The 15,727-nt window shown below is 40.7% G+C and overlaps 1 protein-coding gene across 1 annotated transcript in view; it reads left to right on the plus strand.

Moving 5' to 3' along the window:
• Window positions 1–15,727, plus strand: part of LOC133523816 (ATP-dependent helicase brm) — a 35,081-nt gene that overhangs the window by 16,158 nt on the left and 3,196 nt on the right. Inside the window, exons 12-24 of the mRNA XM_061859560.1 lie at window positions 285–420; window positions 643–724; window positions 5,564–5,721; window positions 6,661–6,838; window positions 7,302–7,544; window positions 9,054–9,220; window positions 10,165–10,353; window positions 11,205–11,363; window positions 12,316–12,487; window positions 13,001–13,110; window positions 13,533–13,653; window positions 13,985–14,170; window positions 15,074–15,270. Of these exons, the coding sequence (XP_061715544.1) occupies window positions 285–420; window positions 643–724; window positions 5,564–5,721; window positions 6,661–6,838; window positions 7,302–7,544; window positions 9,054–9,220; window positions 10,165–10,353; window positions 11,205–11,363; window positions 12,316–12,487; window positions 13,001–13,110; window positions 13,533–13,653; window positions 13,985–14,170; window positions 15,074–15,270 (2,098 nt within the window). The remainder of the gene's footprint in view (window positions 1–284; window positions 421–642; window positions 725–5,563; window positions 5,722–6,660; window positions 6,839–7,301; window positions 7,545–9,053; window positions 9,221–10,164; window positions 10,354–11,204; window positions 11,364–12,315; window positions 12,488–13,000; window positions 13,111–13,532; window positions 13,654–13,984; window positions 14,171–15,073; window positions 15,271–15,727) is intronic.

A 15,727-nucleotide genomic window follows, 5' to 3' on the forward strand; every position in this document is an offset into this window, starting at 1 on the left:
AGCAATAACAAACTTGGAGGCGAGAATAAGACCTGAAGAAGAACGCATTTGAGGATTAAATGCTCGAACACCAAAACTTGACGCAGTGTCTTATGTGTCCTTTTTTTTATACATTTTGCTGCGTAAATGGTGCATTAATTTTGAGCAGTTGTGTAGCATAAAGTAATTATGTAGTAATAAAAGAGTTTTTAAAATAAAAGCCCTCTTATTTCTATTTGAAAGATGTGTTTTCTTGCTAGAATAATAGAATTTGTCCACTCATTTGTTCTGTGTCGGTTAAACAGAGAAACGCGAAAGGAGGGAGAAGCACCACGAAAAGAGCGACAAGGAGAAGACAGAAGAGGAAAAGGCGCGCGAAATGATCAAGAAGGCCAAGGTCGAGGACGACGAGTACAAGACGGAGGAACAGACTTACTACAGGTGAGTCGGTTACAGTTCGGGTATTCACGCTGTGCATGACTGTGGCGTAGCGTGAACTAATCTAGCCCTGGGCGAAACCACATCTGCGAGGCCCTTTTCAATGTTTTTTCCCATGGTGATAAAAATTGCAAACCCAACCATTTCAAGTGTAGTGACGCCTTATAAGCGTTATATGTACCTTAAAAACTAGCACACATATTATAATTACGTTCTGTCCAACAGCATCGCCCACACGGTTCACGAGTCTGTCACGGAGCAAGCCAGTATCCTGGTCAACGGCAAGCTGAAGGAGTATCAGATCAAGGTCAGATTACGCATATTCTTTCCTACCACTATAGATCTTTGTTTCACTACCAGCGGACTTCATGGAGAAGGAGGGACTCTATATGATAAACTCCTTTTTCAAGAAGCGGCCCAACCGCAAGTGGACCTGTTTCAACCCCGATGGTGTTACCAAAAATGAGATTGACCTCGTAATGTCGACGAGAAAGCAAGTGTTCAATGATGTCTCTGTGATCAATACGGTTAAAACTGGAAGTGATCACCGGATGGTAAGAGGCACATTGAACCTTAATATCATTCTAGAACGATTTCGACTTACGAAGTCTACGCTCTGTCCAACACCGATCCAAATCCGGAATTCCGAAAACCGCTTTGAATGCCTAGGTGATTGTGTAGATGTGGACGATTATAATGGGCTCTAAGTTCTAAAAAGATCTCTGATCACACCCTTAAGCTCATGAAGGAAAGACGTGAGATGATTCTACATTCTCCAGAGGATGCTGCTCAACAAAGTCCTTGACTCGCGACTTCCGTCAATTCAATACTCAATGTATTGCAGAGGCTATTGACCGTAACAAAGGCTCTAAAGTGTTCGCACGAAACTTGTCTGTAGGACAGAGTCAGCTGACGCGGCTGAAGACTGGGGACGGTGGAATCGCTTCGTCTGGGTCTGAGCTTATGGGTGAGATCGAGACGTTCTACGGACAGTTGTACACGACCACGCAGACACCTGTTATTAACCTGGCCAAAGACCCAAGAGCCAGGTTGACCCGACACTACACAGAAGAAATCCCGGATGTCAGCCTCTACGAGATTAGTATGGCTCTCAAACAGCTTAAAAATAGTAAGGCGGCGGGTGATGACGGAGTTATGTCAGAGCTTCTGAAAGCTGGTGGTAAACCGGTCATGAAAGCTCTTCAGCAGTTGTTTAACACCGTCATACTCGAGGGAAAAACGCCAAAGGCATGGCAAAGAAGCGTGGTGGTTATGTTCTTCAAGAAGGGCGATAAAACCCTTTTAAAGAAATATAGGCCCATCTCGCTTCTGAGCCATGTCTATAAGTTGTTTTCCAGAGTCATTACGAACCGTCTCGCTAGCAGGCTTGACGACTTCCAGCCTCCTGAACAAGCCGGTTTCCGGGAGGCCTTCAACACCATAGACCACATCTATAGAGGTATTGAGGTATTGCGGAGTTTGTATGAGAACGCCACAATGACAGTTCGTCTCCAGGATCGGGACTCGAAGCCTATCCAATTGCGGCGAGGAGTGAGACAAGGGGATGTCATATCCCCCAAATTATTCACCGCTGCTCTGGAAGATGCTTTCAAGCTCCTGGACTGGGATGGACTTGGCATTAATATTAACGGCGAATACATGACCAACCTCCGTTTTGCCGACGATATCGTTGTCATGGCTGAGACCCTGGAAGACCTCGGCAAAATGCTCAACGACCTCAGTAGAGTCTCAGCAACTGGGTCTAAGGATGAACATGGAGAAGACGAAAATTATGTCGAATTCCCATGTTGTACCCACTCGTTTGAAAGTTGGAGACTCTACGCTTGAAGTTGTTAACGAGTATAATTATATACCTGGGACAAACAGTCCAGTTAGGTAAGTTAAAGAGGTTGCTCGTCGAATCCAACTTAGATGGGGGCCGCGTTCGGGAAGCTACGTAATATCTTCTCGTCCAAAATACCGCAGTGTCTTAAGACGAAAGTCTTCAACCAGTGTGTATTGCCAGTGATGACGTACGGCACAGAAACGTGGTCGCTCACAATGGGCCTCATAAGAAGGCTCAAGGTCACTCAAAGAGCAATGGAGAGACCTATGCTCGGAGTTTCCCTGCGTGATAGAATCAGAAATGAGGAGATCCGCAGGAGAACCAAAGTTTTTTTTTTTTTTTATAACGATAGGCAAGCGTTTGACCACGATCTCATCTGATGGTAAGTGATGATGCGGTCTACGGCGGAGCACGCTTACCTATGAGATACCTATTTACCCTAGCCTTGAAGAGACCCAGATTGTACTCATGCGGAAACACAGACTCGGGCAGGGCATTCCACTCCTTGGTTGTCGACATAGCTCAGAGAATTGCCAGACTTAGTGGCAGTGGGCGGGCCACATTGCTCGCAGAACCGATTGCTGATGGGGCAGAAAGGTTCTTGAGTGGCGACCACGTACCGGAAGACGTAGCGTGGGAAGGCCCCAGACTAGATGGACCGACGATCTGGTTAAAATCGCGGGAAACCGTTGGTTGAGGGCAGCGAATAACCGTTCGTTCTGGAGATCCTTGGGGGAGGCCTTTGTCCAGCAGTGGACGTCTTTCGGCTGAGACGACGACGACAAAAATAATAGTAACTATTACTTATGAAAACAAAATAATGTAAGTAATCGTATGTGATTTATAATTGTTCCATATTTGCCTCGACTTATTTTTCAAACGTGTTTTTCAATAAAAAAGACACGTCATTAGATCGCTTATCTTATTTCATATGCTAAAAGACGAATATAGGGCCATGTAATAACAAATATTACAAAACTAATTTACTCTTAATAAATCAAATAATACCGATATATTCCTATTGGCAAAATAGCACGATTTTAGCAGCTTTATTGTTACGCTGAGTATAGTAGATTGTTAACCAAGGGTGGAAAGTGAACCATATCACCCGAGATATTTTAGGGAGATATAATAGTTCGAGGGTGAGATGGTTACTTTTACCCGAGTTAAACACTCTACTTTTCATTTCGACTATCAGGATACTCAAACACAAAAAATGTAGGTTTATTATCTATAGATATATTTCTTTAGAACAAATTATTAAAGTAGTTAAAGTTTACAGAGAAATTTGAACATTTCAAAAAAGACAAATTAATAGGATATCATGGGCGTCGTTTAAGAATCTCTCAACCACTTCAGCAGTGAAAATCTTTAATTCCTTGCTTTTAAAGTTTTCCGATCGTCTTTTTAAAAATGGTAACAACTTCGTAAAATTCTTCAAATCAACTTGATGCTTGTTATGAATAGTTGATTATTTCTGCGAAATATGCCAAAAACACGGTTTCCGACAGCGACTTTACTTTTTTAGCGCTTCTCCAGTTTATAAAGTGGTCGTATGCCTTCATGTATCTCTCCTTAGAACATTCCGGTAACAAACTATCGATGGCCGTTTTCGCCTCTACTTTTATCGATTCGGGAGTTGAATTAATTTCTTCGTCGCTGGAATCGCACGATAAATCCATTTTTATTCAGAATTGAACAATTTTCTTGTTTTATCCGTTATTCCCGCCTTTTCTATGATTTTGTTTCTAATTTAAAAGTTTCAGTGTAATGGGCTCTACTCTATAGGGAGCGTGCATGAACTATAGGAGGCAGCACAGGAGCCATCAGATTTTTGGCGCGAGGCGTAAATGTGATGTTTATGGTTCCAATGTAGCCCACAAGATGGCAGAACCTACCATGCACAACAAAACACGTGACGTGTAAATTTACATGTTCATTGTTCCGATTCAGGCCACAAGATGGCAGACCCTCCAACGCGTCCAACGGTCCCTATAGACAACAAACAAAACACATGCAACATGCAATCGCAAACTATTTTTGATACAATCCCGATAAATTGGGTAAGAATTCAGTCTATAAAACCCATTATTCAATCGTTTCAGTCATTCAATTGCTAGATTGTCTATGGTTTCAGACATTTTAATTCCTATTTTAAGAGACAGAAAGAGATAGCAATAGGTGTCTGTACCACCATGAATGAGTGGAATAGTAGAATGATTTGAATAGCTTTTTTCAAGAGACAGAAAGAGATAGCAATAGGTGTCTGGACCGCTTTAAATGAATGGAGGTACAGACATTGGGTCTATTTTATATAGCATAAGCTTGCTCAACATAACTTCAAAAAAATTACTTTCCACCTGGCTATTTGCTCATGAAAATCACACTTTCCGAACAGGAGAGATGAAAAGTATATTACGTAGTAAGTATATCTTCTGTAAGGGTGTCACATCGAGTTAAATTAATTCACTTGAATAATCTTGCCTAATAAAACACCATATTGTGATTTGTATACATTTTGTAAATACCTAAAGAAATACACTATAACATATTACATCGCCGGCGCGCACGCCTGCACCTATACTTTTTTGAATTTATGATTATTAAGTGCAATTTATGGTAATTAAAAATTTACTTTAATTTATTTTTATTTGTATGATTATTGATCTCACTTACGACTCCTATGAATTCAATTTGTATTAAAGCAAAAAAAAAAAACATCACGTATTATATATATATCGAGATACTCGAGAATTCCCGTGCCAAAAGAAATAAAAAAGCGGCCAAGTGCGAGTCGGACTCGCCCATGAAGGGTTCTGTACCATTTATGACGTATTAAAAAAAAACTACTTACTAGATCTCGTTCAAACCAATTTTCGGTGGAAGTTTGCATGGTAATGTACATCATATATTTTTTCTTCAAACCCATACGTGTGGGGTATCTATGGATAGGTCTTCAAAAATGATATTGAGGTTTCTAATTTTGAGGTTCAGGTCAAAAAAAAATTTTGAGGTTCTGTTCTAAGTACTAAGTTGGGGGGGGGGGGGGGTTCCCCAAAATTTATTGGTTTTTTTTTCTATTTTTGTTTGAAAATTTTAATGCGGTTCATAGAATACATCTACTTACCAAGTTTGAACAGTATAGTTCTTATAGTTTCGGAAAAAAGTGGCTATGACATAAACGGACATGACGAATCCATAAGGGTTCCGTTTTTTGCCATTAACCTACGGAACCGTAAAAATGTCGAGAAACCAGAAACCCTAATGACAAGTAAGTTAAAACTGACTCGTATTGTTTAGGGTTTGGAGTGGCTGGTGTCGCTGTTCAACAACAACCTGAACGGCATCCTCGCCGACGAGATGGGTCTCGGCAAGACCATCCAGACCATCGCGCTGGTCACCTACCTGATGGAGAAGAAGAAAGTCAATGGGCCCTTCCTCATCATTGTACCGCTCAGGTAACACATGACACATGACCTAAGTTGTGTGGTTTGACCTACTTGCCGGTTTCCGATAAAGCTGAAAATTTGGATACGTATGTAAGTAGGGTGACAATGTAATATTATGGGACCATCGAGATGATCTGATGATGGAGACAGGAGGTAGCTATAGGACCTCTGTGATAAAACAACGCAACCTAATTGTATTTGGGGTTTTTAGAATTGCCTCGATGAGTATTAGCTGCCTGTGGAAAGAAAAGTACAGTCAGCAATAAAAGCTTGTACCAAAAATGAAATTATTGCGTAAAACTTATTGTTCATCAAAAGGAATATTTTGCAGATCGATTAAATGATACCCTTTATTTTACGATGTTCACAGGAAAGTCGCATAACTTTATCTTGTACTAAAAAGTGTTTTTACTATTATAGTATTGTTGAGAGAATGTGACGGCCGTGTTTATAAAAAATATATTCAACATAGTTTTTTTTTGTTAGCTATGCTTCATAGCTATTGACAATTTATTCAGTTCTCAGAGTTACCTTTGTGTATGTAAATTGCTTTATATTGCGTTATATATGTATGAGAAGAATTCACACTTTATTATACGTATTTATGTATAATAATACTCATTCTTAATAATCCAATTAAGATAAGCCAAATAAGATTCTAATTCATAATAATCCAATTCAAACAGCACTCGCGGATTTTTTTTTAAATACTCACCAAAACATGTAAAAAAAATCGAATAAGTCTCAGAAAGATTGTGTGTGTGTGTGTGTGTGTATGTGTTCGACAAATGCACTAGTAGTAGACAGTTTATTATTTTCACATCAGTTTTGGCCGAGTTTTAGTGAAACGATCGTACTCGTTATATTTCTACAGCTTTGCTATGGCTAAAAATAAAATTATTTTACTTTTTTCAACTGTATCATTAAATTTACAAAACCCATTCCCAGTACTCTATCGAACTGGGTGCTGGAGTTCGAGAAGTGGGCGCCGACGGTGCTGGTCGTGTCGTACAAGGGCTCGCCGCAGTCGCGGCGGCTCGTGCAGAACCAGATGCGCTCAACCAAGTTCAACGTGCTGCTCACCACCTACGAGTACGTCATCAAGGACAAGGGCTGGCTGTCCAAGGTGAGAGTTTGTCAGGACATTTTGGTACTATAAGTAAACGAGATTTTTTTATGGAATGCGAGTTCAGAAATGTACTGAACTTAAATATTAAAAGTTGGGCATCAGTATATTGAGTGCTTGTTTTCATTTGATATATGTTCCAGTTCCACATATTCTTATTATAGGGAATATTAATTGAAAAAAGTTCGTGTTCCATATATACATACATTTCCACTTTTCTTTGTCGACAAACTTAAGCGATTATCATCTTTGCTACGGCCTCTGGGCGCTTAGCCAACGTGCCAATCGGTAACGCTGCGTAGTCATCTCTATCACTCTTCCATATTAGTGTGGCAGTGACAGTTGCGTTTCGTTGGTATGTTCTTATAGCAAGACATTTGTATTGAATATTCTCAATTAACTGTGCGGTTCAGGATTTTTAAAATTCCATTAGACTACGCTATAATTTTGAACTGTCCCATAGCTCCAATGGAAGTACATGATAATCGACGAGGGCCACCGCATGAAGAACCACCACTGCAAGCTAACGCAGGTGCTGAACACGCACTACATCGCGCCGCACCGCCTACTGCTCACGGGCACGCCGCTGCAGAACAAGCTGCCCGAGCTGTGGGCGCTGCTCAACTTCCTGCTGCCCTCCATCTTCAAGAGCTGCTCGACCTTCGAACAGTGGTTCAATGCGCCCTTCGCTACTACGGGAGAGAAGGTACGCTTTAAACTATAAACTATTAAACTCGAACGATTTTCTCAAATTACTTTGGTTCTGTTTCTTCTAAAACTCCGTTTTGTTTCGGTCTGTCAAGTAATAACCAAACAACAGTCAGTGTAACTGTTGATTTTATTTTGTTTGAAAATTGAATGAAATAAAATAAGTGCAACTCTGTCCCAATTGAATATAATTTAAATTTCATCGAACTGAATAAATTCTGTAGGTAGCAGTAGCGGCGCGTGAAAATTCTGGCTAGGCAACTCGGAACAAAAAAAACACCTTACCATTATGTACTTTTTTTTCATAATAAAAGTGAAGCGTGTGCTAGGTGTGTTCTTGGGCGCGACCTTTTGCAGTTGTTGTATAACCACCTTTGCCATACTATTATACACACAAAATATCACTGGTTTAGTAACTTTATATATTAATTTGTACACAAAACTAAGTAAAATCACATAAAAACATTTAAAACTCTAATAATAACAACAAGCCTTGGTAGCAACGGGACGGGAGTGTTCACAAACACACAAATTTTAAAACCTATTACTACAAAGTCTACAAACCTACAAACAGTACTTTCTTTGAAGAAACGTTCTTTATCAAATTATTAAACTTGGGCCTGCATAAGATTCTTGGATTTTTCTATTAAAAATCATCTTTTTTTAAAGGTTGTTACAAATTAATTGGTATTAATGATAGCAAAATACTGTACAATTTTACCCATTTATTCAATTCAATGTTTTTGTATGGCAATATTAAGCATTCGCGCGGCAAACGCCACTAGATTCAAAATTGTGAAACATTACACTCCAATATAAATCTTACCAGTTTGTATTTAAGGTTTAAATTCAAATGAAGCAGCATGTTAATATAATTCACGTTATCGCGGCCGTGTACAGAGGGCCTACCGCGTACCCCGAAGTTACCCGAAGTACCCCTTGCTCTGTCACCCTAGTTACGCCATTGGAGTAAAAGAGAAAGTTGCCCGCAATTTGCGTACTACGGTGTTCGCGGTAGGCCCCTCAGTACTCGAGAACTTTATGAATATGTGCGTGCATTTTTCCAATATAAACCTTATACTGTTACATTTAAGGTTTTTATTCAAATGAATAACCCGATACAAGACCGAGTTGCTTTGAAGCTCATTCGCGTGGACTCTCTATAGCAAACTTTATGAGCGTGTGCGTGAATTTTCGTATCTGTGTAGTGGCGCATGAATGAATAGTCAAGCTTAGCTTCACTTCGCGCGCCTGCTATGATTAGTGCTTTAGTCAATCGTGTTATCAATTCCAAGGTAATGTAATACGACTAATACGTAGTGTTTTCATTATGGATATATTTTTAATTTTAATGATAATATATAAGTCTGGTTTAAATAGCAATAAATTTTAGGGAAGCCGGTGGGAATCGGGTTGTATGGAGCCGCCGCCCCTGGTAGGTAGGACCTTGGGCCATACGAGGATATATTTGTTTTTTGATAAAGGTTGTTATTTTGTTGTGTCGTAGGTGGAACTGAACGAGGAAGAGACGATCCTCATCATCCGTCGTCTGCACAAGGTACTACGTCCCTTCTTGCTGCGAAGGCTGAAGAAGGAAGTGGAGAGCCAACTGCCCGACAAGGTGGAATACATCATAAAATGCGACATGAGCGGCCTGCAGCGGGTCTTGTACAAGTATGTATAGAGTGAATCAACCTTTTCTTGTCCCTCGTTGCCAAGGTTACGGTCGCCTGGGTCACTCTTAAAACCCTTGTTTTGTGGTATTTAAAATAGCAGTTATAATGGTATTTCCCATAAAAGGTTATGGTACTTAGCAAAAACGTATTATAACATTGTTTTCTATCAAACTATGCTATTATGGCGCCTGGCTGACGTGACAGAATACCAACAAAAAAAAGTTAATCCACCATCGTCGTTACTGTTAATTGACCATTCGTAAAAGTTACTGCAGTTGTAGGTCTTGTTTTCGACGATAGAGTAGGTATGTATGTAAAAAATTATATTGTACTGTACTGTACACTGAACTACACAATAACTAATCAGTTTCAATCTGTATATGCTAACCGAGCCCGTACGCGGGGACATATAAAATAGAAGCGTTATCAATGTAGATACACTATTTAAGCATATATCTTTATTTGAAAATAACTTTATGTAAACTTCAAGAGTAATTGCTTCAAACAACGTATAGCTAGAGTAAATGAATTTCAGCCTATTTTTTATACCGCGTTGGTGGTAAATAAGCATACGGACCGCCTGATGGTAAGCAGTCGCCGTAATCTATGGACGCCTGCAACTCCAGAGATGTTACATGCGCGTTGCGGTAAACCTTTAAAAACCTGTACACACCTTTTTTGAAGAATCCCATACTCAGCCGGAGCGTCTGTGGGATGAAATTCGTCTTAAACCGCACAGTACCGACGGCGAGCGGTGCGGTGATAGAATGTGGCCGTTGCCATACTGTCAAACAATTCTTCAGAGCACAGCCCATTATACAAGCGGTAGAACACATACAAGGAGGCAAAGTCTCTCTCTTTAAACTTAAAAGTTCAACGCCGCTTGTGAGTATAAAAACTATTATCACCATCAGCTACTAATATATACCAATTACCCACCAGACACATGCAGTCGAAGGGTGTGCTGCTGACGGACGGCTCGGAGAAGGGGAACAAGGGCAAGGGCGGCGCCAAGGCGCTCATGAACACCATTGTGCAGCTGCGCAAGCTCTGCAACCACCCCTTCATGTTCCAGCACATCGAGGAGAAGTTCTGCGACCACATCGGCACCGGCGGCGGCGTTGTGTCTGGGTAAGATAAGGACGATAGAATAATATAATTGTTCTACAGCACTGCTTGAAGAAACACTTTTTTTAGGGTACCGTACCCAAAGGGTAAAGGTTTTACTATGACTCCACTGTCCATCTGTCTGTTGAAATTCAAACGGATAATGTATTTCTGTAGCCTCTATAACTACAAATACAAAAAAGTACGGAACCCTCGGTGGGCGAGCCCGACTCGCACTTGTCTGGTTTTATTTATTCACACAAATACAACTCTGCATCTTTTTTCTTTTTTATACTAATAGTAGAGATGCTGCAAGAATATCTTGGATAATATGGCGACACGAATATGAAATGAAATGAATTGGCGAAATCTTGTTGTCCGTCTGTAGCGTCACAGTGATGTACCCTAACCCCCTTATTCGCAATAATTTACAAGCCTCATTATGTATCTTGTCTGTTTTATTTCTTTCTTACAAATACTTAAGTGAAAATGACAGATTAAGACAAACAATTATTCGATTTATTAGCTAATTGGGGCTGGTAGCGCATTTGTGAATAACGCCATAAAGCTATAATATGGCATCTTAGGATTACCATTCTAAAGATCTCACATTTTGGTTAATGAGAGAGTGAGACGCAATACACATTGGACATATAAATTAGACAGGTGAAATACTATCCTTAGGCATGTGTCAATCACACAGACAAGTTTTTAGTACCCCATGACATGGGGTGCCATTCGATAAGTTTCTAAAAATGACTCGTGTCTTCGGATCACTTTTGTTTTGCGAGATATTAAGCTTTAAAGAATACATTTTCATTGTCCTTGACATTATTTTTTTGGTGAGACTAATAAAAATGAATGTTCGCCCCCAGGCCTGATCTATACCGAGTGTCGGGCAAGTTCGAGCTGCTGGACCGCATCCTGCCGAAGTTGAAGCAGACCGGGCACAGAGTGCTGGTGTTCTGTCAGATGACGCAGTGCATGACTATCATCGAGGACTACCTGTCGTGGAGAGGCTTCCAGTACTTACGGTGAGTGCTCGAAGCATACTATCACACTCCTTGACTGCCGAATACGTCAACTGAGGCGCACGGCTACAACTCAGTATCAACCTTCGTGCATTCCGTCAAAGTTACTATGATGCGACGAGGCATGGCGTTCAAAGGGCCTGTTAGTTCTAGAAGCATTTCAATATGTCAGAAATTTCAAACTCTTCAGTGTTTTTAAATTGTCATACCTATATTTTCTATGAAATTGTTAAATGCCGTGGTATTTTTTCTCTAAGACAGACAGATCAAACCATTGCATAATTCGCGACAGACGCATACAGATCCGAATCATATTTATCTTTGATCATCACTTGAAGGGCATTTATTTGTGTGATGAGCACGGAAATTTGCTCCTGAGTCATTGGTGGTGTTTTCTATGTATTTAAATATTTATTTATTATATATACTGTTGTCTAAGTACCCAGGACACAAGCCTTATTGAGCTTACTGTGGGAGCTTAAGTAGTCAATTTGTGTAATATTTATTAATTCACGCCAGCTTTGGTGTATCAACCTATAATGTTGTAAACTTGTGTTATTTATGTCATATTATTTGTTATTCCACAACTCACCACCCTCAGAACAGCACAGTACTGATCTTAATCGGTTGCAGACAAATATTAATATTAAAAAGCCATTTGCATTTCTTATTTATCGCTGAAAATAGACCCAGTCTGCTTTGTGCCGCTGATATTATCAGTTCAAAGTGGATTGGGAAGACACATGTAACATTTCAAACACTCTCACAGTTTAAATTGAGTTCCAACTGAGTTGGCCATCAGATATGTTCTCTAAATGGGCCCGCTGATTATCGGCCTGTCAGTTATTCGCGATTGTCAGCTATTGCTTTTGATATTGTCCGGCGAAGTGGGGCCCTTAAAAGACACATGTTCACGTAGTATCTCACGGATTGAGGGTTAAAAATTTGTGTGTAGATTGGATGGTATGACGAAAGCGGAGGACCGCGGCGACCTGCTGAAGAAGTTCAACGACGTGGACTCGGAGTACTTCATCTTCCTTCTGTCGACGCGCGCGGGCGGGCTCGGCCTTAACTTGCAGAGCGCGGACACCGTCATCATCTTCGACAGCGATTGGAATCCGCATCAGGTAACCTATGCTATCAACTAATACCTCTGCGGGTCAGTTGTTCAAAATCATCTCCACGTGCTCTTACTCCTCAGCCGTTCAGCTACTTGTGCTGCTGGACGTACATCCAGTAGTTTCAGTACCGAGATACTCTCAATTCTCGTAGGGTTTTGCATTTGGAAATCAGAAGTTTAACACATTGTACAGGCAAATATCCAAAAATATATTTTCATATCGAGGGCTTAATTTACACGAGTCTGTAATTTTTGTACTGTTCGTGGCACACACAATGTTTTTAATCACACGCATCGTTTAGCACTTAACCGCGGCACCTCATACGTCTGTAGTGCACACCTCGTTACAGAAGTCGCCCTGAATATTTTCGTTTCAGGTTTTGATTAAAGCTTGCTACAAGTAATCTCAGACTTATCAAACGAAATAAACGTCTTATATAAAATAATTGCTTCTACCTGTTAAGTTTTTAAAACAACAGTTGGGATGCGAGAGATGAACAAGGGTTTTATTGGTTGGCAGGACTTGCAAGCTCAGGACCGTGCGCATCGCATCGGGCAGCGGAACGAGGTGCGAGTGCTGCGCCTCATGACCGTCAACTCTGTTGAAGAGAGAATCCTGGCTGCTGCAAGGTTGGTTACTAGTTTTCTTGGGTATTTAAATGTTACAAATACAAAGGTTATTGAGCTTTAACAGTGCTGGACAACTTCTAAACCTTTTTTTTATAAAAACTGAACGGCGATTGGCCCTAGTCACACCTGATGGAAAGTGAAGACAGGGCCTAAGATGGAGCTCTTTTTAAAGAGACCGAGGTCATATTTATCAGGGAACAGATGGCCGAAGCGGGAGTACTTCTAGAGCAACTTCTAGGCATTAATTATTATTACTTTCAAATTTTCCCGCCATATTCTTGGTCGACAAACCGCTGATCCCCTTATGTGGCAAGAATTCCGTACACGAAGAAAGTCATGTTTGTGCTTATTCATTGGCAAGCTATATGTCGATTTTTTGACTTACCTACAGTCTGCATATTGAACACATATGATTAATCCAGGTACAAGTTGAACATGGACGAGAAGGTCATCCAAGCTGGTATGTTCGATCAAAAGTCGACGGGCTCCGAGCGGCAGCAGTTCCTTCAGAGCATTCTGCATCAGGATGGTGACGATGAGGAGGTAAGCTACGTTTACACACCAACTGAATGATAAAAAGATAAATACCTACGTCAAATTATCAGTCGGCGATGTGATAGTAATTTCATCGGTTCTCTCACTGGCACTTTCGCCGCCTTTCGTAATGTCTATTTGATTTTGATGATTGCGTACTACTTTTTCAAGAGTAAAAACTACTTTAAATGGGGTATCTATTGCTTTAAGACGTCTCTGTTTTTGGCACTATTGGAAGTACCATTTTCGCGTTATAACGGATAATTTGCTAGTTAATATTGTTGTCTAATCTACCAGTGTCTGTACTCCTAGCGAATTACTAAACCAAACTTTTGCACAGGAGGAGAACGAGGTGCCCGACGACGACCTGATCAACGAGATGATAGCTCGGTCGGAAGAGGAGCTGGAGATATTCAAGCAGATCGACATCGAGCGGCGCAAGACCGAGACCCAGACACGGCTCATCGACGAGTCCGAGCTGCCCGACTGGCTGGTCAAGAACGACGACGAGGTCGTCTGCAACAAGGTGAGTCATATCGATTAGCCACCACTTTAAAGGTTGTACTTTAAAAAAGCGTCAACAGGCCGTCTAAACTGAATGCCCTAGTGTAGTGCGATAAGAAAAAAGAAAGCTGCCCATTAGTTGCTTAGGGGTATTATTAATCAATATTGTAACTATTCAGCTTGTCACCGACTTCAAACGTATTAGTTTCTAGCTTATATAAACCGGGATAATTTTAATCGCGCCACCCAATAACACCCGACAACTATGAAAAGAAGAGAAATGTACTCTGCCATACTATGACCATACATAGTATATAAATTTGGAGGTTAAGGTTTAAAGGGGATCCTTATGCATCAGGAGGTCTAACGTCAGGGACCCGTTTGGATGATCAGGTTGTCAGACAACTTAAACTCTTTACACTAAACAAAATTAAAACGTTATGATGTCTAATCATGGAGTTCATAATAAAGGGTTGTAGTTCTCAAACAAATTCTGTATTTCTTGATGGCTTTAGTCAATTAATAGTCATTAATTGACCAAAGTCATCAATGAAAGCTTATCAATTTGAAAAAAAAAAAATATTGTTGAGTTACCCAAAGAGGGACTTGGCCCCCGGAACAAAAGTATGCCATCTGTCCTAATCTTACGCAGCTTCCTACCAGTTATTGGCTTGGTGCTGACGCAGATCTGCTTCCTGACCGTCTCCCATTGATGCAAAACCAAAAACTTGTCTAAAACTATGAATATAATGCCTGACCAGTAATATATGATCAGTATCATCACGCGCCATATTGCGAAATTTCATTGAAACTAAAATTTTCATACTAAACTGAACTGTCACCCTATACATAAGAATAACAGCGCCCTCTTGACAATGATAATATATTTCTGGTCGGGCTTTAAATGTGTACATTCTTCCATCAGGGCCAAAGCTGGAGCTTCGTCGACGAAGACGAGATACTGGGGCGCGGCTCCCGCCAACGCAAGGAGGTGGACTACACGGATTCGCTCACCGAGAAGGAGTGGATCAAGGCCATCGACGACGAGTTCGAGGAGGAGGAGGAGGACGAGGACGACGACGAGGTGCTCGACAAGAAGCGGAAGAAGGGCCGCAAGCGACGGTAACACTTTACATGCAAACATATTACCTTTGAATCGTGATACGCAAAATGGAATTCAATGCAGTGCTGTATCAGTCAATCGTCATCTGGTTGGTTGTCGTGATATATTTGCCTTTTTTACCCGACTGCAGAAGAAAGGTTACGGTTTTCGAACGTAACTATGTATGTATCTGAGTATTTCTAATTTTTTTGAACGGCCACATAGCTTACATTACACAGGTGTTAATATTCGTCTCATTTCAGGGAACGACATCTTAGGGGTGAATTAAAATTGCTTGCGAAGCCTAACACCGGTCGGGTACTACTTCCATAACTCGACTTGGACAGTCACATCTGAAAATATCCATCCATCCATCTATAAATAGTGCCAAAAATATGTATACACTACCTTAATAATGGGCAATGAAGTCGTGTATACATATTTTAGGCACTTTTTTCGTATCGATATTTTCAGACC

The sequence above is a fragment of the Cydia pomonella genome, chromosome 1 (genome assembly GCF_033807575.1).
Source record: "Cydia pomonella isolate Wapato2018A chromosome 1, ilCydPomo1, whole genome shotgun sequence".
Classification (NCBI taxonomy): Eukaryota; Metazoa; Arthropoda; class Insecta; order Lepidoptera; family Tortricidae; genus Cydia; species Cydia pomonella.